This window comes from Macaca nemestrina, chromosome 1 (assembly GCF_043159975.1).
Source record: "Macaca nemestrina isolate mMacNem1 chromosome 1, mMacNem.hap1, whole genome shotgun sequence".
In the NCBI taxonomy this organism is placed as follows: Eukaryota; Metazoa; Chordata; class Mammalia; order Primates; family Cercopithecidae; genus Macaca; species Macaca nemestrina.
The window spans coordinates 208212325-208234679 of record NC_092125.1 but is presented as its reverse complement, the minus strand read 5'-3'; the positions used below and the strand labels follow the sequence as shown (position 1 = coordinate 208234679).

At 48.9% G+C, this 22355-nt stretch overlaps 1 protein-coding gene and 1 pseudogene across 1 annotated transcript; both read left to right on the top strand.

Moving 5' to 3' along the window:
* Positions 1-10887: 10887 nt before the first annotated feature.
* LOC105494481 (small nuclear ribonucleoprotein F pseudogene) lies at positions 10888-11256 on the top strand (annotated as a pseudogene).
* Positions 11257-12563: 1307 nt separating this feature from the next.
* On the top strand, positions 12564-12719 carry LOC139363742 (large ribosomal subunit protein eL39-like). The gene has a single exon (XM_071098255.1). The coding sequence runs from the start codon at positions 12564-12566 to the stop codon at positions 12717-12719; it is 156 nt and encodes a 51-aa protein (XP_070954356.1).
* Positions 12720-22355: the final 9636 nt, after the last annotated feature.

Here is a 22355-nt window from a genome sequence, read left to right as displayed (position 1 = left end):
TAAAGCAATGGGCATGAAGGGTCTTTGTCCACTGCAAAGTCCTAGAGGAAGATATATTTCTCTATTATATTTGAAATTAATATAGTCAGGCCAGGCAAGGTGGCCCATGCCTGTAATCCCAGCACTTTGGAAGGCCAAGGTGGGAGAATTGGTTGAGCCCAGGAGTTCTAGGTTACAGAGAGACATGATTGTAGCACTGCACTCCAGCCTGGTTGACAGTGAGACCCCGTGGAAAGGAAAGGAAAGGGAAAGGGAAAGGAAAGAAGGAAAGGAAGGGAGGGAGGTGGGAGGGAGGGAGGCTAGTTATGTAATCTTAATAGCATGAAACCGGTCTCTCCTTCAACAGGTTCAGACAAGCCCATAAGAATTAGTTAAATCTGTTACATGCATGAATAGGAAGAATAGCGTAGAACATCTTCATTTAGAGCTGATAGAGAACAGACAACGAAAACAATTAAGGACATTATGGAGAAGATATTCTGCATAATAGAATATATTCTGTTATCGTGAATAAAAATTAAAAACTTGGAAGGTGACTTGGACTCAGCCTTCATTTTTGGAACACCTGCTCCATGCTGGGCTCCTTTCGAAAGCTACAGTTTGTTAATCTCTTGCCATGTGCCAATCGGTGCACTAAATGGTTACAGTGACTACCTCCTTTGATCCAGACAGCTCTATAAAGTACATACGATAATTAACCCATTTTACAAATTGGGAAGCTGAGGCTCAGAGAGGTGACAAGAGATTTTTCTGTTATCTCATTTAACCCTCATGCATTCCTTTGAGGTGAGTGTGATGATCCTGTAGGGGCTCAGAAAATAATACACCAAAGTCCCCAAAGTGAGGGCCTAAGAAGCAGCCTCAGTCTGGTCCAAAAGTAGTGAATTATCTCAGTTTGATTGTTTAGTCAGTTACAGACCAAACTCCTTGTTCGACTCTTCACCCCTTCTCACTACTGCACTTGATGGACGGATGGAAGGAAAGAAACAAAAAAAAAAAAAGGAAAAAGAAGAAAAGAAAAAGCAAACTCCTGTAATCCCAGCACTTCGGTAGGCTGAGGTGGGTGGATCACTTGAGGCCAGGTGTTTGAGACCAGCCTGGCCAACATGGTGAAACCCCATTTCTACTAAAAATACAAAAATTAGCTGGGCGTGGTGGCACACACCTGTAATCCCAGCTACTCAGGAGGCTGAGACAGGAGAATCGCTTGAACCTGGGAGGCAGAGTTTGCAGTGAGCTGAGATAGCACCACTGCACTCCAGCTTGGGCAAGAAAGTGAGACTCTGTCTCCAAAAAAAAAAAAAAAGAAAAAAGCAAACTCAAAAGTAGTCTCTGTCGGCCGGGCGCGGTGGCTCACGCTTGTAATCCCAGCACTTTGGGAGGCTGAGGCGGGCAGATCACGAGGTCAGGAGATCGAGACTACGGTGAAACCCCGTTTCTACTAAAAATACAAAAAGTTAGCCGGGCGCGGTGGCGGGCGCCTGTAGTCCCACCTACTCGGGAGGCTGAGGCAGGAGAATGGCGTAAACCCAGGAGGCAGAGCTTGCAGTGAGCTGAGGTCGCGCCACCGCACTCCAGCCTGGGGGACAGAGCGAGACTCCGTCTCAAAAAAATAAAAATAAAAAAGTAGTCTCTGTCCTGCCCTCCTGTCTCTGACCCCTAAGCCATAGAAACTAGAATATCTCTTCCCCAGTGCAGGTCATAGAAACTAAAACGCTTTTTCCCCAAAGCCAGGCATTACACCTAAAAATACTGCTCCAGGCCGGGCACAGTGGCTCATACCTGTAATCCCAGCACTTTGGGAGGCCAAGGCGAACGAACCACGAGGTCAAGAGATTGAGATCATCCTGGCCAACATGGTAAAACCCCGTCTCTACTAAAAATACAAAAATTAGCTGGGTATGGTGGCACACACCTGTAGTCCCAGCTACTCAGGAGGCTGAGGCAGGAGAATCGCTTGAACCCAGGAGGTGGAGGTTGCAGTGAGCCTAGATCGCAACACTGCACTCCAGCCTGGTGACAGTGAGACTCCATCTCTAATATATATAATATATATAATATATATATTTTTAGTAGAGATGTATTATTAATATATTATAAATATACTAAATTTACTCTACTAAATATACTCTACTAAAATATATACTATATATATTGCTCTAACTTTTCTGCCTCCCACCCCTACCCCGCCCCAGTCTTTTTGTGTAACAGGTGGCCATGAAGAAATTAAGACCCTTGGCTGGGGATGGTGGCTCACACTTGTAATCCCAGCACTTTGGGAGGCTGAGGTGGGTGAATCACAAGGTTAGGAGTTCGAGACCAGCCTGGCCAACATGATGAAACCCCGTCTCTACTAAAAATACAAACATTAGCTGGGCATGGTGGCAGGTGCCTGTAATCCCAGCTACTCAGGAAGCTAAGGCAGGAGAATTGCTTGAACCCAGGAGGTGGAAGTTGCTGTGAGCCGAGATTATACCACTGCACTCCAGCCTGAGCAACAGAGCTAGACTCCATCAGGAAGGAAGGAAGGAAGGGAGGGAGAGAGGGAGGGAGGGAGGGAGGGAGGGGAATTAAGACCCTTATTCCAGAAGGGTCCTGCCCCATACCCAGGAGGGAGGAATGCTGCACAGAAAGGCCAGGAAGAATCTGGACAGACAGGTCTTGCTGGGCTTCCTTACTCTGTCTCTTATTAACATTAGAACATGCCCTTTTTGTCCAGTCATATTTCTTCATAGCTGTCCATACTCCATTAAACCTAAGCATAAAAATGGACAGTTTCCCCCATGTCTTTGGGTCCTCGTTCTGAAGCCTCTGTGCCACATACAACTATAATCAAATAAATTTGTCATGCTTCTTTCTTGTTAACTTGTCTTTGTTACAGGCGTGTTAGCCATGACCCTTATGATAGAGAGGAAAGAGATTACCCTTTCTGCCCCTACAATCCCTATTTTATGATAGAAAAACTGAGGCCCAGAGAGGAGAAATTTCGTGTCCCAGGTCACACAGCTCCAGAGGTATTCAGGTTCTGGGACGTGGATCTGGAGGTGTGCTTGTGGGAGAGAATTCACTTTGCATGAAACTAGGCTGTGGCTATTTGAGAGCTGAAGGATAAAATAGTAGAAGTAAAGACAGTGGACAGTTATGGCCGGATGCAAAGCCCCTTTTATGTGCTGTAGGTCCATGAGGCTGTTCTGCCGATATGTTCATCTGTGGATGAGGAAACAGGCCTGGGAGAATGCTACTTGCCCAAGGCCACCCAGTTAGCTAGTGGTGGACCTGGATCCAAGCCTGCTCTTATCTGCTCCACAGTGCTGATATCAAGCAGGGAAGCTGCGGGCAGGGGCACTTCTTTCTCTGTCCTGCTCTGCTCAACTTCTTTCCCCAGTCCAGGTGCCTCCCTGCCCTGCCCTCCCCAGCCCAGTCTGGGCAGTCTGACAGCATTCTGGCCATCTAGGTAAGGCCTGATGATACATGGCTCCAGAAGCCTGGACCCCTATAACCCTGTGAGCTCTGCACCCTGAAAGGGAGCCTTGTGGGTAGCCTGTGCATCATCTGGCTGCCCTTCCAGCTACCAGGCTCAGCCCCAAGTAGATCAAACTCTCCAGCGAGCCTGGATTCCTGGGCAGACCTAAGTCCAGTAGCTGAAAGGACTCAAGAGGCTCTGAGCTGGGAGACCATCAGCTCAGAGACCAAAAGGAGTCAGGCTCTGAGCTGGGAGAGCATCAGTAAGGGTTTCAGTGGACCTAAAGCAAGAGAAACAATAAATGTGTGGGGCCTGAGCTGTCCCCAACACCTTCTTTTCTTTTCCCCCAAAACAAGGCCACCATTCACTAGAGGCAGCAAAGCAGTGAAGCACATGGGTGTATTCTGCCTGGGTTCACACTTGAACTCTACCATGTACCAGGTTTTTGTGATCTTGGTAAGTTTTGTAACCTCGCCCGACGCTAGTCTCCTCAACTCAAAAGCAGGGTCATGATATCTACCTCATAGAGTTGGCATGAGGAGCGAATGGAATCATAGAAGGAAAGGGCTTACAATGACTGGCGTATAGTAACTGCTCAAGAAATGCTAAGTATTACTCTATTTCAATTCTTTACTCCACAGCAGGAGTACAGGACATCAGGAGCACAGTGCAGCGGGAACACCCAGCAACGGGAGCACAGGGCAGCAGGAGCACAGGGCAATGGGAATACAGGGCAGTGGGAGCACAATGAAGTGGGAGCACAGGGCAATGGGAGCACAGCATAGTAGGAGCACAGGGCAGTGTGAACACGGTGCAGTGGGAGCACGGCGGAGCAGGACAGATTTCCAAAACAGATTCACTGCTTTATGGCCTCCTAGGATGAGTCTCACAGAATGAGGAGGAGTTCACCAAGTCTTGAGGAGGGGAAAGGACTTTCCAGGCAAAGGGAACAGCATGTCCAGGGCACAGTGGTGGGAGGGGAGGGGTAAGCTTAGGGAATGGGGCCTTGTCATGCTCTGGGGCTGGTGCACAGGGGACCTGGTGGTGGCAGATGACATTAGGAAAGCAGGGGTAGAAAGTTGGGTGGGAGGGGGTGGTTTCCCTCTCACTTCAAGCCCAGGGACAGGGCTTCCAGGAGACCAGTCAGAGAGGTGCCGGGTGTGCCCTGGGACCCTGTGACCTGGTGTCTGACTCTTGCCTGAGAAGCCAAAGAGAAAGGACTGCCTGAAGCCCCCTGAGGCGGTACAGTAGCGGGCTGCGGCCAGAGGGCACCGCACACACAGGTGGCCACAGGAGAGAGAGTCCGCCTGGGGCGGTCTCGGATCCAGATCCCAGGAAGATCTCCTCTGGTGGCGTGAGGCCTCAGCACGAAGAAGCTGGAGGCGTCTGGGATATCCTGGGATTGAGGGTCATCATGAGCACCTGGCTGGTGGAGACCTATCCACCTTCCACAAGGGTGCAGCCGGGAGACCCTGCAGCGACCACCCCCAGGGCCGCAGGCATAAGTGTGCCAGGTCACAGCTTCTCAGTCTAGCTCAGGTCAGCCTCTGCAATGGGGACTGTGCCACACATGCTGACACCAGCCCCACCCCACTTGCCCACCTGGCATTCCTCTGCTTTCTGCCTCGGGGCTCCCTCTGAAGTTGGGAGGGCTGCTCAGCCCACTAGCTTAGATGTAGACTAGAGGCGCACGCAGCTGACACCCAGTGGGATGTGGGAGCAGTTGAGGAAACCCCGGATTCTGGTCCAAAAGAAGAGAACTCGTTCTGTCTGCCCATTGGGTTTCCTGGAATCTGGACTCCATTACCTAAAGCAGCAACCTCCTTCCTGTTTCACTCGACATCCTGGGATCACCTCCCATACAAACTCTGCCACATAAGTCTCTGTCCCAGGCTTTGTGGTGGGAGCCAGACCAGAACTTCCATGAAAGTGCTTCTCCCACCCCCCAAACAAGAAGGAGCATCAGCTTTTTGTTTGTTTGAAACACAGTCTCACTTTGTTGCCCAGGCTGGAGTGCAGTGGTGCAATTTTGGCTATTCTCCCACCTCAGCCTCCCAAGTAGCTGGGATTACAGCTGCGCACCACCACATCCGGTTAATTTTTTGTACTTATAGTAGAGATGGGGTTTCACCATCTTGGTCAGGTTGGTCTCGAACTCCTGACCTCAGGTGATCCACCCACCTCAGCCTCCCAAATTGCTGGAATTACAGGCTTGAGCCACTGCACCGGGCCGAGCATCAGCTTTAAACCCCTGCCAAACCCAGAGAGCATCAACGCTTGCTCAAGATAGTACCCAGGAGTCAGACCCTTCTTGACTCCGGAATCTCTTCCCTCTCCCTCCTGCATCAGCCCTGGAGGTGCCAGAACCACAGTGGGCAGCTGGGGAGGAGATGAAAGGGCAAAGGGCAGAAAAAGAGGAGAAGCCAACTGTGGACTCCTTTCCTACTCCAGATGTCAACACCTGCCCACTCTGGGAGCTTTGCACTTGGTGTTCCTTCTGCCTGGAACTCATTTGGCCTCAGCAGGACTGGCCACATACCCTGTACACAGTGAAAATGCACACAAAAATTAAGAACTTCAGGCCGGGCACGGCGGCTCACGCCTGTAATCCCAGCACTTTGGGAGGCCGAGACAGGCGGATCACCTGAGGTCAGGAGTTCAAGATCAGCCTGATCAACATGGAGAAACCCCATTTCTAATAAAAATACAAAAATAGCCGGGCATGGTGGTGCATGCCTGTAATCCCAGCTACTCAGGAGGCTGAGGCAGGAGAATCACTTGAACTCAGGAGGTGGAGGTTGCCATGAGTCAAGATCGTGCCATTGCATTCCAGCCTGGGCAACAAGAGCGAAACTCTGTCAAAAATAAAATAAAATAAAATAAAATAAAATAAATAAAAATTAAGCACTTCAAGATAGGGACAGTAGAGCTGACATCCAGCATGGGGCCCTCCTAAGTGCAGGGCCCTGTGCCTGGCTCAGGTCACACAACTCCAAACAGCAGCAGCTCCTCACTTCCCTCAGGTCTATTTAAATGTCACCTTAATTAGCTGGGCATGGTAGTGCACGCCTGAGGTGGAGGACTTGAGGCAGGAGGACTGCTTGAGCCCGGGAGTTCAAGGCTGCAGTGAGCTATGATTGCACTACTGTGCTCCAGCCTGGGTGACAAAGCCATACTCTGTCTCTAAGAAAAAAAAAATAATAATAGGGCCAGGCGCAGTGGCTCACACCTGTAATTCCAGCACTTTGGGAGGCTGAGGCGAGTGGACCAACTGAGGTCAAGAGTTCGAGACGAGACTGGTCAACATGGCGAAACCCCATCTCTACTAAAAATACAAAAAAATTTTAGCTGGGCATGGTGGCAGGCGCCTGTAATCCCCGCTACTTCGGAGGCTGAAGTGGGAGAATCACTTGAACCCGGGAGGCAGAGGTTGCAGGGAGCCGAGATCATGCCATTGCACTCCAGCCTGGGCAACAAGAGTGAAACTCCATCTCAATAAATAAATAAATAAATAGATAAATAAATAAATTAAATTAGATTGAGGTAATGGTTGCAAAACCCTGTAAATTTGCTAAAAGTCATTGCAATGTATACTTTTTTTGTTGTTTCTTTTTATTTTGTTTTGTTTTGAGACAGAGTCTCGCTCTGTCGCCCAGGCTGGAGTGCAGTGGCGCAATCTCGGCTCACTGCAGGCTCTGCCTCCTGGGTTCATGCCATTCTCCAGCTTCAGCCTCCCAAGTAGCTGGGACTACAGGCGCGTGCCACCACACCAGCTAATTTTTTGTATTTTTAGTAGAGACGGAGTTTCACCACGTTAGCCAAGATGGTCTCGATCTCCTGACCTCATGATTAGCCCTCCTCGGCCTCCCAAAGTGCTGGGATTACAGGCGTGAGCCACCGTGCCTGGTGCAATGTACATTTTTAAAAGAGGTGAACTTTATGGTATGTAAGTTGTCCTCTAAAGAAGCTGTTTAAAAAAGAACATGGGAGGCTGAGGTCAAAGGATTGCTTAAGCCAGGAGTTGGAGAACAGCCAGGGCAACAAGGTGAGACACAGTCTCTACAAAACATTTAAATATTCGGTGGCTCAAGCCTGTAATCCCAGCACTTTGGGAGGCCAAGGCGGGTGGATCACGAGGTCAGGAGATCGAGACTATCCTGGCTAACATGGTGAAACCCCGTCTCTACTAAAAATACAAAAAACTAGCCGGGCGTGGTGGCGGGCGCCTGTAGTCTCAGCTACTTGGGAGGCTGAGGCGGGAGAATGGCGGGAACCCGGGAGGCGGAGCTTGCAGTGAGCCGAGATCACGCCACTGCACTCCAGCCTGGGAGACACAGCGAGACTCCGTCTCAAAAAAAAAAAAAAAAAACATTTAAATATTAGCTGGGCATGGTATTATGTGCCTTTAGTCCCAGCTGCTGAGGCTGAGGTGGGAGGTTCACTTGAGCCCAGGAATTTCAGACAGTGGTGAGCTTATAGTAGTGCCACTACACTGCAGCCTGGGTGACAAAGTGAGACCCTATCTCTAACAAATAAATAAATAAATAAAGATAACATAGCATGTCATTACCAGGAAATGGAAAAAATAGTAACATAAAAATTAACATAGCAACTGACATTTTCAAACTACAAATTTTGAAATTTGTATTTCCTCCCTATACAGAAGAGATCATTTTTTGGACTTCACTGCCTGACTTCCTGAGGCTGCCCAGAGTTTGTTGCAGGCTCTGGGCTCAGGATACGTTCAATTTTCCTGCTTGGAACTGAGAGGAGAACTCAGGTCTTCTTACAGACTGCCAAAGTCCAGCAGGGCTCTTTTAGAACAGTCATTTCACAGCTAGAGAAACGGAGACCCAGAGAAATAAAGGGCCTTGCCAAGGCCACACAGGCATTTGACAGCAATTTCACCGGCACCCAGCACACATGGGCTTCGTAATACAATTGCCAGGGGAGCCAGTTATTGAATGCAGACCCTTGATTTTTCTTGCCAGAGCCCCTTGAACTCCTCTGGAGACTCCTGCCCCCTGCTTGAGATGCTCCTGTAGCTTTTCTTGCTCAGGTGAGAAATAAAATGTGATCCTAAAATCCATTTGGTGTCTACAGGAGGAGGTTGTGAAGCCTATAAGTGGTTGTATTCCAGCTTCATTATTTCCCCACCATGCTGGTTCCCCAGGGCTGGTGCCATGAAGGAGGAAGAGATCAGAGAATCTATGCAGAGCGTGGTTGTAGTTGGCATTGCTGCCTCTGGGTACTGAAGGTACCCAAATGTTGATTCTGTCTTCATGGGGTGCTTCTCTGGCTTCCCAGGAAAACTCCCACCAGGGACCTTGCCCTGCATTCCCCAGGAAGGGTGGTGGCACTCTGTAGCTGATCCCTGTGACCCTTGCCCATAGGCTTCTGCCACCCTCTCCATTCACGTGTCCTGGGAGGAAACTCCCTTGTGTAGGGTCCTTCTCAGAAGCCTCACAGTTGCCTTCCTTCCTAAGGTCCCACTTGCCATGCACAAAAATAGTTCCCTACCATCAGCGCAAGAGCGGTCTGCTCCCAGAGCAACTGTGAGCTGCTGATCTCTCTTACATTGGCTGTGTCTGTCCTTACAACAAACCGCAAGGCAAGCATTTTCATTCCTGCTACCTCCTCTTCACAGATGAGAAACTGAGGCTCAGACACAGCAAGCACAACTGGCTGGTATTAGAATCCAAGTCTGCCTGACCCCAAAGGCTTTTTCTATCTTCCACATCAAGGATCCTCTTGGCCAGACCGTTCATCAGTCTCAAGGTCATTGCCATCATCAACAGCAAGTATTTATTAAGTACCTAGTGATGGTGAGATAGGTCAGACCAGGTAATCAATGCAGATTGGAGGCTCAGGGCTGGACAAAGGGCAGGAACAGAGCGGAGACAAGATTGCTCCGCAGAGACCTGTGCTGGGGCCCAGACCCCTGAGTCCAGAAGTCCATCTGGAAGAAAAAGAAACATCACCAGGTCATCTGCAACCCAGAGGCCAAGGGACAGGAAGTGGAGGGGCCCTTCATCAAGGCTAAAACAGTGGTTCTCAAATTTTGCTACAAATGGAATCATCCAGGGATCTTTAAAAATACTGACACCTGGCCCCCGCCCCCAGACATTCTGATCTTGTTGGTATGGGAAGCAACATAGGCATCTGGATTTTTTAATGTGTAGGAAAGGTCAGGCAGGAACAGGGTGTGGGGAGGAGGTTTGATAGGAGGAGGTGGTGATGACCTGTCAGGCAGGAACAGGGTGTGGGGAGGAGGTTTAATAGGAGGAGGTGGTGATGACCCAGGCTCCGGAAGCCTAAGGTTCTAGGGCAGGGAGCTCAGGGTACTGGGCTGGTGCAAAGTAGGCACATGAGAAATATGAATTGGAGGACCGTGGGAGGGAAGGGCAGGGGGAGGGAATCAAAGAAAAAAAAAAAGAAAATCCAAAACCCAGGCAGTGCAGTGAGTTTGAGTCTATTCTCCATCATTAGCTTTCTATGTGACCTTGGAAAAATGGCTTCCCCTCTCTGGGCCTCATTTGGAAAAGGAGGACGTTGGATTTGTTGATGATTAAAGATCCTTCTGGCCCCAGGGTTCTAGGATGCCCAGGCAGGACTCCTTAGTGGGAGATGAGTGTGCCTCCATCTCATGTGCTGCCATCTCGCCTCTCTCTACCCTCCATGTGCTTATCCCTTTGTCTGGAACACCCCCACTGCTTTTTTTTTTTTTTTTTTTTTTTTTGGTGAGGGACGGAGTCTCGCTCTGTTGCCCAGGCTGGAATGCAGTGGTGCGATCTCAGCTCACTGCAATCTCTGTCTCCTAGGTTCAAGAGATTCTCCTGCCTCAGCCTCCTGAGTAGCCGGGACTACAGACGTGCACCACCATGCCCAGCTAATAGTTTTGTATTTTGAGGAGAGGGGTTTCACCATGTTAGCCAGAATGGTTTCGATCTCTTGACCTCATGATCCACCTGCCTCGGCCTTCCAAAGTGCTGAGATTATAGACGTGAGCCACCGTGCCTGGCCCCACTGTTTTTATTTACCTGCTCAACTCCTGCTTCTCATCTGGGACTCAGCTCAGGTGTCAACTCCTCCAGGCAGCTCTCCTTGATTGGTCCCCACCACCCTGGTCTGACTTGGATGCCCTTTCCTGTACCAAGGAAGGTTGGTCCCTCTGATTATCCTACCAGACCCATTACACTGTGACACCTGTTAATTACCTGTTTCCCTCCCGGGCTGTGTGTCTTGTTCTGTGACTTGTCTATATTCCCAGCACTCAGCATAGAGAAAGCTTCTTAAAAAGTGGGATGGAGGAATGAAGGGTGCCAGGCCTTCACTCAGGTGTCTGGACCACAGGAATGAACAAGATACATTGTCCCTTTCCAAAGCAAGGAGAAAGGGGAAATCAGGAAATGGTTTGTTAAACAATGACAAAAAGGGGTACAGCAAAAGGGGCCAAGAGGTTGTCCAGGAGCCTGCAGCATTTGCCCATAGTTACAGTAAGTCTACCCCTCAATCCCAAAGCTTTCCTCAGTGGGTTAACAGGAAAGCCGGTGCTGCTGAAATGAAGTGGGGAATGGAGTACAAGGGCTATCTGGCATCTTAGATGGCTACATGAACATGCAGCTTGCAAATAAGAGGAATACATAGGTGGAGAGCCGTCTGGACATCTGGGTGAAGTTTTAATATAGTATAAAAATGTCCTTTATGGTAGAGGTATGGAAGAAAAGGAAGAAAATGGGGGAAATAAGAGAGCAGCATCTTTTGTGGGGAATTTTGAAAATATAGATTTCTAGACAATAAAGATGTGTTTTTTTTGTTCTGTTTTTTTGAGACGGAGTCTCGCTCTGTCGCCAGGCTGGAGTGCAGTGGTGCAATCTCGGCTCACTGCAACCTCCGCCTCCCGGGTTCAAGCAATTCTCCTGCCTCAGCCTCCCGAGTAGCTGGGACTACAGGTGCGTGACACCATGCCCGGATAATTTTTGTATTTTTAGTAGAGACGGCGTTTCACCATGTTGGACAGGCTGGTCTTGATCTCTTGACCTTGTGATCCACCCACCTCAGCCTCCCAAAGTGCTGGGATTACAGGTGTGAGCCACCACGCCTGGCCCTTGGTTTTTTTTTGTTTTGTGTGTTTTTTTTTTAAAGAGGTTGCCCGGGGGTGGAGGGGGTCAGTGCATTTCTGGAGTCAGAAAGCCCTGGGTTTAAATCTAGCACAACCGCTGGTTAGCTGTGTGACTAGAGCCGCTTTCTTAACCTTCCTAGAACATGGGGATAATCAGAACACCTACCCCTCAGAGGTAGAACACAGCACAGTGCCTGGCTCCTGGAAAACACTGGAGAAATATGTTGACCATTTTGATTTGCTAACATCACGAGTGGGTGAGGAGGGCTGTGGGAATAGACATGCCATGCCTGACCACCATCACTTGTTCATACCTCAAACCCCACCACCCATGGGATTAAATGAAATGAAATTGCCCAGAAGTCAGGCTGGCTTCTTGATTACAGCAGAATGCAAACTCCTCAAGGGCGGGGATCTTTGCTTTATTTGCTGCTAAATTCTCAGCACCTGGGATAGTTCCTGGTGCATAGTAGATCCTCAATAAATATTTCATGAATGAATAAATGACTGAACTCTGGGTTGGCTAGCTCAGTGTATAGGGGTAACTTCCTTCTCCTTCCCTAGTCCCACGTCCCTCCTCCAAAAATCTTGAACTCAACATGACTCCATCAGCTATGACTTCATTCAGCAGCAAGCAATGAAAAGCCACAAAGGGCCTGAGGTGGTGGCTCAAAAACAGTGGCTTAAACAAGTAAAATGACCAACTTGCCTAGACTGGTATGTCAGCTCAATGATATTATCAAGGACCCAGGATCTATCCATCTCCCTGTCCCAGCCATTATGTGACTTTTACCCTGACGATCACAAGATGGCTGCTGTACTTCTAGGTATCACATCTCTGTTCCAGAAAAAAGGAGGATGGGAAAAGGGCAGAAGGTACAAGAAGGAGCCAGACAAGTGAGTACTTAACAACAATAACAATGGCCCCTCTCTTCCTTTCTCTGCCATCATGGTGTGTGCTTGACTCCGCTTCTTGCCATGTCTTCTCACAAGACTTTCAGGATTAAGCGATTCCTGGCCAAGAAACAAAAGCAAAATCGTTCCATTCCCCAGTGGATTAGGATGAAAACTGGCAATAAAATCAGGTACAACTCCAAAAGGAGACATCGGAGAAGAACCAAGCTGGGTCTATAAGGAATTGCACGTGAGATGGCACACACATTTATGCTGTCTGAAGGTCACAATCACATTACCGTATCAAGCTGAAAACATCACCATTATCTGGAGAATTAGACATGTTTTACTGGGAATATATTTTTCCTTTCTGAATCTGTTATGAATGCGTTGGTTGGCTGGGTTCAGTAATAAATATGTGAGACCTTTCATTTCAAAAACAACAACAGCAACAAAATAAAACACTTTTAGATTTCTGTTATAAGGGAGGAGAGACTCAGTCCTGGGAGAGCAGCCAGCAAGGTCTGCCATCATGGCCAAATGAAACCATTGTTCCCCTCTACCCATCCTCCCACACCTACTCCTTCTCCAGGCTTCTTCATTTGAGTAGATAGCACCTCCCTTCACTCAACTCCCCAAGTGAAAAGTCCAAGAGTCAGCCCTCACTCCATGCCCACATCCAGTCCAACAGTTCCTGTTAGCTTCACCATGATCTGGATCCTGAATCTGACCATGACCCTCCACCTCACTGTCCAAGCCACTCTCATCTCTCTCCCTTGTGCACTCCGGCTCTCCTTACCATCCATTCTCCTCCTGGTGGCTGAAGAATTCGTTACACAAGTAATCTGATCACATCACTCCCACCTTAAAGCCCTTTGAAGCTTTGCATCATGCAGACTATAACCAAACCCTTACCCTGGCCCCAGGCTAAACAGCTGGACCCTGAGCACCTCCTTGCATGGGGTCCCCCTTGCCCACCTCATCCAGCCAAGAGGGCCTCACTTAGGCGCTTTCCTCATACCTGCTAGTTCCTGCCCTCAGGCCTTGGCACTAGCAGTTCCCTTTGCCAGGAACACACTGCCCCTGCCCACGGTCATTGTCTGTTATATTACCCTTTTCATCCTGACAGCACTCATCCGAATCTCTTTTATAGTCTGTCTCCTCCCCCAGGATGTATTCAATGAATACATGGATGGAGAGGTTTGTTTTGGGTGGTCTCTTAGGGAAACTTCTAGCTCTTGGAGGTCTAAAGAGAAGGGAGAGGAAGGAGCTTGGGATAGGGAATGCAACACATGAGGTATGTCAGAAACTGGAACCAACATCCCAACCCTCTTCCCTGATTGCTCAGTGTAGGAGACCAGTCAGAGTGGTGGGAGAAACTATAGGGAAAAGCAGGCCCTCTGAAAGATCAGAGGGCTCTGCAAAGCTCCAGGAGAGAACAGCTGAAGGCAGCTGTTCTATAACTCTGAGGCAGAGGGCAAGGAGTAGGTACAAGGGAGTGTGGGGGGATTTATCTTAAACAGGCTTGTTTACTTATGTTGACCAGAAACTGACCTTTGATTATCTGCACATGAAGTTCCCCTAAAGCGGAAGAATAAATGTTAATTACCTACAGGTTGTGTGGGCTCCAGGTTTTCGGCATTGTGCCTGCATGGAGTAAAAGCAAGCAGCTCCAGCTTCTGGGGGCTGCTCTCTGGCCACTAGAGCCAGGCAGTCATCCAGCTGCGGTTACACTGCATACGTGTCTGACTACTCATTTCATCGTCAGTCAGCCAGGGTCTGTGGGACAGACCCGGCAGCCCAGGAGATCCTGCTAGGTGAGCATATCCAGGGCCGAGTCACAGACCATTTGGAAAAAACTGGAAAGAGGTGAGCACAGGCACTGCCATATTGAGCCCCCTGAATTCAGGCCAGAATGGGACCGTGCCATCTGGAAAATGGCATTGAGAGAGCAAGCAGCCTGCTGGCTCTGCCTCTGATTAGCAGTGGATAAGTGACCTAACCCTCTCTGAATCTCAGTTTCCTCATCTATAAAATGGAATAAAAAAGAATAGTATTTACTTCCCAAGATTGTTTTAAGGATTCATTCAGGGCGGGGCCCACAAATTAGCTGGGCATGGTGGTGGGGCGCCTGCAATCCCAGCTACTCAGGAGGCTGAGGCAGGAGAATAGATTAAACCCCAGGAGGCAGAGGCTGCAGTGAGCCCGGTTTGCGCCACTGCATTCCAGCCTGGGAGACAGAGACTCTGTCTTTAAAAAAAAAAAAAAAAAAAAAATCTCTGCCCTGCTTCTGCCTAGGAACTAAAAGGCCTGTATTTGAGACCATCACTACATCACTAACTGGTTGCAACCTCAAACCAGTCCTTTCTCTCTTACCTCAGATTCCTTCTTTAAACAAGGAGGGTAGATGCCACCACAGCTGAGCCGCTGAGGGTTCTCCCAGCTAAAGCTGAGATTTTTGTGATTCTAAACAATCGCCTCCCTACACTGAGTTAGAAGGAAGGCCTGCTGGGCCTCTAAACCAAATGCCCCCGGGTCTCTCACCCAGCCTTCCTGGCCCAGGCACACAGGACAGCACTGCCCCAGGCTGTGCAGTGCCTGGCTGGCCTCCCTTCACGGGTGATGCCTGTCTGCCCAGTTTTCTAGCCCAGGAGGGAGCCTGGGCCTCAGCCCACGCCATTCTCTGGGACCTAACTCCACTCCGTGATTTGGGGAAAAAAGCCAAGCAATGGACTCAATTAGGAGCCTCCAAACCGTCAAGGCTTCCCCATGGGTTACCATTTAGACCAGAGCTTCTCAAGCTCAATTTAAGAAAAAAAGTTTAATCTGCTGCTAACTTATGCTTTTGTAAAATTTTAAAAATATATACTATGTAATACTAGTAGTTACACAATATAGTGAAAGCACTTCTAAATTGTATGCTCAAAAATGGCTAAAATGGTACATTTATGTTATCTATATTTTACTACAATAATTTGTTTAAATAGAAAAAAATGAAAAAGGTGAAATTCTAGCCTCAGCTTCATTTTAATAGCATTCGACAAGACCTTGTAAAATTGTCATAAAAGTTTCTAAATGCTTACTTTCAATTTCTGTACTTATCTCGCTGCAGACCAGTAAAAATTTGTGTGCTGGCAGCAATCCCCGAGCCACACTTTGATAGCTCGGATCCGACTTGCTAAGAGGGACTCTGGCTTTGCAGAGCCTCTCAGGAGATCTTCCAAGAGCACAAGGTTCCTGCACTGTGACTCCCTCCAGCAGGCATTTCTGGACACCAAGCTGGTCAACCCCAAGCAGCCCAGGGCAGGTACACTGGTCTGATGTATGGCTGACACCTCCTTATGCCCCAGCTGTCCCCTAGGGACTTCTTGATGTGCACTGGTTTTCATTTATTTTTTTTGAGACACAATCTCGTTCTTGTTGCCCAGGCTGGAGGGCAATGGTGTGAACTTGGCTCACTGCAACCTCTGCCTCCCGGATTCAAGCAATTCTCCTGCCTCAGCCTCCCAAGTAGCTGGGATTACAGGCACCCACCACCACGCCTGGCTAATTTTTGTATTTTTAGCTGAGATGGGGTTTCACCATGTTGGCCAAGCTGGTCTCAAACTCCTGACCTCAGGTGATCCACCCACCTCGGCCTCCCAAAGTGCTGGGATGACAGGTGTGAGCCACCGTGCCTGGCCAATGTGTACTGTTATTAAAGTGTCCCTGTCAGTGGCCAGGAGAATGGTGGTGCCCTTGATAACCACAGGGAGTCATGGGGTAGGGCGTGGGGTGGGGTAGCTTGGGTTTGGGAGGTAAATAGAGAGGCGCCTTCTTTGCTTCTACTCCCTAAATCAAACTTGGCCCAAGCATTATCTCCTACAGGAAGTCACCCTGGGCCTACATCCTGAGGAGCCCCTATCTGTGTCCCACAGCAGAGCACAGGTCTCCCTGTATTTGTATTGATTAGGTGACATGGTAAATTAGGAAGTGGTGCCTGCTCCTGGGAAGATGAGGGAATGTAATATGTGCCTTGGTTGTGGTGTATGACTGGATTTCAGGCCCCACATCTCCTCAGCGGGATCCCCTATGCAGGGTACGGTCTGCACACTATGAGCAGGGGCTGTGACGAGTGCAGCTGCAGGCTCATCTCCACCAGGCTGTCTGGTACTGGAGAGATGGCAATGGTGTTTAGATGTTGCATCCTGAGTAGAGAGGTCTCTGCCTAGGTGAGCAACAGAAACGTTGCTGGCTTAAAAAAAAATATATATATATCTAGGCCAGACACGGTGGCTCATGCCTGTAATCCCAGCAGTCTGGAAGGTTGACGCTGGTGGATTGCTTGAGCTCAGGAGTTGGAGACCAGCCTGGGCAACATGGTGAAATCTCATCTCTACAAAAATTACAAATATTAGCCAGCCATGGTGGCACACACCTATAGTCCAAGCTACTCTGGAAACAGGTTGGAGGATTGCTTGAGCCAAGGAGGCTGAGGCTGCAGTCAGCTGAGTTTGCACCACTGCACTCCGGCCTGGGTGACAGAGACCCTGTCTGAAAAAAAATTCTAGACACTGGGGCTCCAATTTTATTTTTTTATTTACTTTTAAATTATTTAGAGACAGTCTTGCTATGTCTCCTAATAAGGCTGGTCTCCAACTCCTGGGCTCAAGTGATCCTCCCACCTTGGCCTCCCAAAGTGCTGGGATTACAGGTGTGAGCCAACACACCCAGCCACAGGCTGGCTCCAATTTTAGAAATTCTGCCTCCAAAGGTCTGATGAGGGTCCTGAGTCTCATATTTTGAAAAAGTACCACGGGATCCTGATACCCAGCTGGTGTCTGGCCCATAGAGGTGCCAGCAAGTGTTTGGTGACTGGGCTTAGACGTGCAGCACATCTCTGACATGGGAGACAGCTAGGTGACCTGGGAAGGAGGGAGATTCACTTTTATTATACATCTTTTTTTTTTTTTTTTTTTTTGAGATGCAGTATCTCTCTGTTGCCCAGGCTGGAGTGTGGTGGCGTGATCTATGCTCACTGAAATCTCCGCCTCCCGGGTTCACACCATTCTCCTGCCTCAGCCTCCCGAGTAGCTGGGATTACAGGCGCCCGCCCCATGCCCGGCTAATTTTGTTTTTGTATTCTTAGTAGAGACGAAGTTTCACCGTGTTAGCCAGGATGGTCTCGATCTCCTGACCTCATGATCCGCCCGCGTTGGCCTCCCAAAGTGCTGGGATTACAGGCTATTATACATCCTTTTGTACTGATTGGACTTTTGATCTAAAAAAAAGTTTGGCTGACTTGGAGTGATGGAGTTGCTGTTCTGTGTCAGGGACTACAAACCCTGGGCCTCCAGCAGGCACAGGGCCCATCCAGCAAAAGACAGAAATGGGTGGGCCCAAGTGGGATGGAGAGCTGCAGAACACAAGTCCTACCTCGAGGAGGCAGCAACTGCCCAGAGTCTGCTGACGGCAGCTGGGAGGGACTGCGAGCCCAGGATTGCCAGATCTGTCGGCTTTTTTCAAGATAAGCTTGAAATCAGATTTTCACATGGAATTGTCAGCTAATTCAATTTAAAACACAGCATGCGCTGAATGCAACATGCCTATGGTTCAACATTGGCTGCAGGCCACCAGTTTGTGTGTTCGGATCCAGGAGGATTCCATTAAGGATTGTGCACCTCAGAGCCATCTGCAAAGGTGAAGACCCATCATTTGCTTCTAGAAAACAGGGTTGACTCCACATGGGGTCTGCAAAAGATGAGGACAAAGCCAGTGCCCCGAAGTAGACTGTGGGAGTCACCCACCCACTCATCATTATTTAATCCAGCACATTAACCTCCCACCACGAGCCAGGAGATCCAGTGGTGAATGTGACAGGCGGAACCCCTGCTCTCAGGGACCCTATGTTCTAGCTGGGGAGACACTTGAATTAATGAGTAACACTTGTGATACATGAGGAGCTGCCGTACAGCATGGGGGTTAATAGTCTGGGTTTGAGTCCTGAGTCCACTGCTTGCTAGTTGTGAATTTAGGCAAATCCTCTAATCTAGGTCCAGTTGCCTTACTTCTTGCCTGTGGAATGGCCATGATAACCTCCTAAGGTTGTTCTGGGGATTCACTGAGACAATGCAAATAATTATTAGTTGCTGCTATTAAGTAGAGAGCTGTGAGAGCAGGGAAGAGGGGAGCCTAGGCTTAGCATGGGGACCTCCCCATTCCAGTGAATACTGGGGCTTTTTGCCAGTGAGGGGAGCAGGAAGCCACAGGGGTTGAAAGCTCCAGGCCCAGCAGAGGCTCAGTCCTCTTCTGCTGAGATGGCTGCAATGAGGCAGCTGGCTCATTTCCTGTCTGTTTCTTCTTCCTGTGGATCCAATTTCAGCAGCCTACTTGTCTCAGTAGGATTTGGTGTCCAAGGACTGGGAAGGTACTGCTCTGCTCTTGGCCATGATGGAAGAAGGCCAGGCCTTTCCAGCTATGAACCAGAGCCCCTCCACGAAGCTGCTGCATTTTGGAGCTCATCAAACCCTACAACTAAGTTTTAAAAATCTAAGTGCATGTAAGAAACAAGTCAGAATCCCTTTCCTATGCCCTTAAGTACAGAATACCAGCTTCTGCTGGCAGAGGCCACAGCCACAGGGACATTTTGGACCTTTCTTTCACCTGGGCAAAAAGGGAAGAGGCAAGTATCAAGAGACTTGACTCACCAACAATGTGTCTGGGGACTTGGAGTTCGGCTCTGTTTATGACATGGTCTTTGATCTCAGGTGGTCTGCAATCCAACCCTGTAGAGAATCACAGTCTTGGATTTGGAACGGAACTTCTAGGGCATCTAGTCCAACTTTCACCCAAAGGGGGAAGCTTTTCTATAAGAAACTTGGCCTTGCTGGGTGCGGTGGCTCATGCCTATAATCTCAGCACTTTGGGAGGCCGAGGCAGGCAGATGATGAGGTCAAGAGTGCAAGACCAGCCTGGCCAACATGGTCTCTACTAAGAATACAAAAATTAGCCCGGCATGGTGGCGCATGCCTGTAATCTCAGCTACTCGGGAGGCTGAGGCAGGAGAATTGCCTGGGAGGATACAGGTTGCAGTGAGCCAAGATCGTGCCACTGCGCTCCAGCCTGGGCAACAGAGCAAGACTCTTGTCTCAGGGAAAAAAAAAAAAAAGAAACTTGGTCTTCATCTTCTGTATTCCTAAATGAACCACATTTAACAGTGATTCAAACAAATGAATTCACAGTAAGGTAGCCAAACTCATCTGGGTGCCCAGTTTTACTGGGAGAGCTAAAACATCGCTGAAAATCAGAATTCTCCACTGGGAGAGTGATACAGAGTAGACAGGAGCACCTTTATAAAAGTGCTGGGGGCGGGGGATGAGACCTCACTCCAAGGCATGCAAGGATAACAAGAGGCCCTGCCTTTTTAAGGAGGTGGGACCAGCTGAATATAGGACTTTCATTTGCTCACTGAATCTTGTGAACAGGTCTGAGGCAGAGGGGAATTGTTCCAGGCGATGAGGGGACGCTGAGCTGTCAGAGCAGCCCCCCTCCCTGTGCAGGGCCTAGAGCAGGACTGCCTGGGTAAGCTGCTCCTATTAGCTTAGGACCTTGGGTACGTTACATTGCCTGTTCACTTCTCTGTATGGTGGAGACAATGAACACGATGCCTGGATGTCAAGTGCTCAGTAAATAGTGGCACTGCCATTTTCCCAAGTGGAGTGGTTTGTTTCTCTTCCAGCTTCCCAAGTTTAGAGCACATGTCCCAGTTCTTCAGTGCAGTCAGTCACATGGATTGCTTCAGAGCCCAGCAGGCCCTCCCACCTCATCCCTGTGCTGCCCCAACAGCCACGATGACCACTGTAGCCTGTATGGCAGCCATTCTCCAGTCAACTCACCCTGCCTCCACTTTCTCTTCCTTAAAATGGCTTTGTTACTAACCACTGCAGTCCCCATGTTCAAAAGCCTTCAAAGAGCCTCCACTGCTTAGAATAAAGAAATGGGGAGGGGGCCTGCCTGGAGGGCCTACTACAGGCCATTAACTATGGCAGGTTCTCTGTGCATGCTGTAATCACAGGCTTACTAAGTGTTTAACAATTAAGTGCTTTATTGGGGTTTGGCTTGGAAGGTTCATCTGACTTCCCAAAGGACAAGCTCAAGTGCTTTCTCTTCTCAAAGCTTCCCAGACCACAAAGCCCTCTGTGATCACTCCTTTTACCAAAGCACTAGAGCACCCTGGTGAGTACAAGTATGTGGTCGAGAGCCTCACCCTCAGGTAAGTAAGCGTTCTACAGCTCTCCTTCCCCTCACATGGACACATGATGTGCTGGCCCCATCCCATTTTTTTCTCCATCCCTAGCACACAGGCCAGAGTGGAGCACAATCTAGGTGCTTGTCAAATGTTAACTTAAGGGCCTCCTTCACGTCCTTCAAACCTCTCCACTGAGCCCAGTCAATCATAAGGCTCAAGTACAAAATCCTCAGGAAGCGACAAGCCTCATCTTCCATTCAAGACAAAAGGAACGGAGTGGAGTGTGCACCTTGGTGACAGCCTCGACTGCTTGTCAAACCACTCTGGCCTTATTAGGCCAACCTATTGGAAGTGCTGCCGGGAGAGGCTGGCCCCACTGGGACAGATGCAGACTCCCATGATGGCACAGAGAATGCTGGGCCCGGGAAAGCATGCCAAGAGGCACTTCCCAGAAGCTCGTAGGTGCCACCGCTCCTTCGCTTCACTCCAAGCCAGATACAAAGAATGTGGGAGTAACAGTTACTTAACTGATGTCCCCCAACTGTCTCATTTTATCCAGGAGAAAATGGGGGTCCAGGACTAAATGCTTCTCCAAAGGTCAAGGTGAAATAGAAAAGCCAGAGCTTCTATTTCTGTGGTAAGATACATCCCCTTCAGTTTCCTGTGACTTAAGCCTGTCACAAGGCAGGGGCTCAGGATCACCCTCGGATAGAAGTCAGGGCCACTGTGGGATTGGTGGCAACTGACGGGGCATCCTTTCAGATCTATGTTGATCCTTCCCTTGCTTTCTCCTGAGGCCAGTTTCCCTCCCTAAATGTCCTAGATGAACAAAAGCTTACTGCCACTTGTAGGACACCTTGTATCATTATGCCAAGTTTCTACCCTCAGGCCCTCTTTGTATTCCCATCTACTCAGAACTGGCATTTTAAAGATCCCAGGGCACCTACTGTGTGCCAGAGACAGGAGCCAAGATGAACTGTGCTGCACCACTGCACACAAGCCTCATCCTGTCCTCTTGCTTTAGATATTGCTCAGAACCTATTGTTGTATTCAACTAGACTTGCACTTGTTCCTATTTGCCCTACATGGGCATAACTCTTAAAACCAAGCTTTGTTCAGAATTCCTCTGATTGATCATTTAAGTAAATTTAAAAGTCAATTCAAGGAATACAAAAACTGCATAATAATTTCCAACTCAAGAGTATAATAGTGATCACTCACTAGCCTCTGGTTGAAAACAGTAATCGTGATTTATATGGAATGCTAAATACCTATGTTCTAAGTGTGCTCTCTTGCCACAAACCCATTTAATCCTAACAATCTTAGGTAAGTTGAGGTAGGCTGTTGTTCTCATAAATAAGTGTGGTAAAAGCCCAATCTCAAGATACAGCCCAAGCCACAGAGGCACACGCGTTAGCAACACGTGGACCCCACCGCAGTATTAGCAATCATCTTTTGCTGTAAGTGCTTGGCTTCCAAGAGCTTTTATACAGATGTCTAAGAGCCACAAAATATATATAATTAGGCTATTTCCCAAATAGCACAGGAAAGCTGCCAAAGGCGTTCCCTGAATTGAGAGGCAATGCACTGACAATGGGGACTATTACAGCCTCTGGATACAAGATGACGTATCTGTCAAATGCTACTCT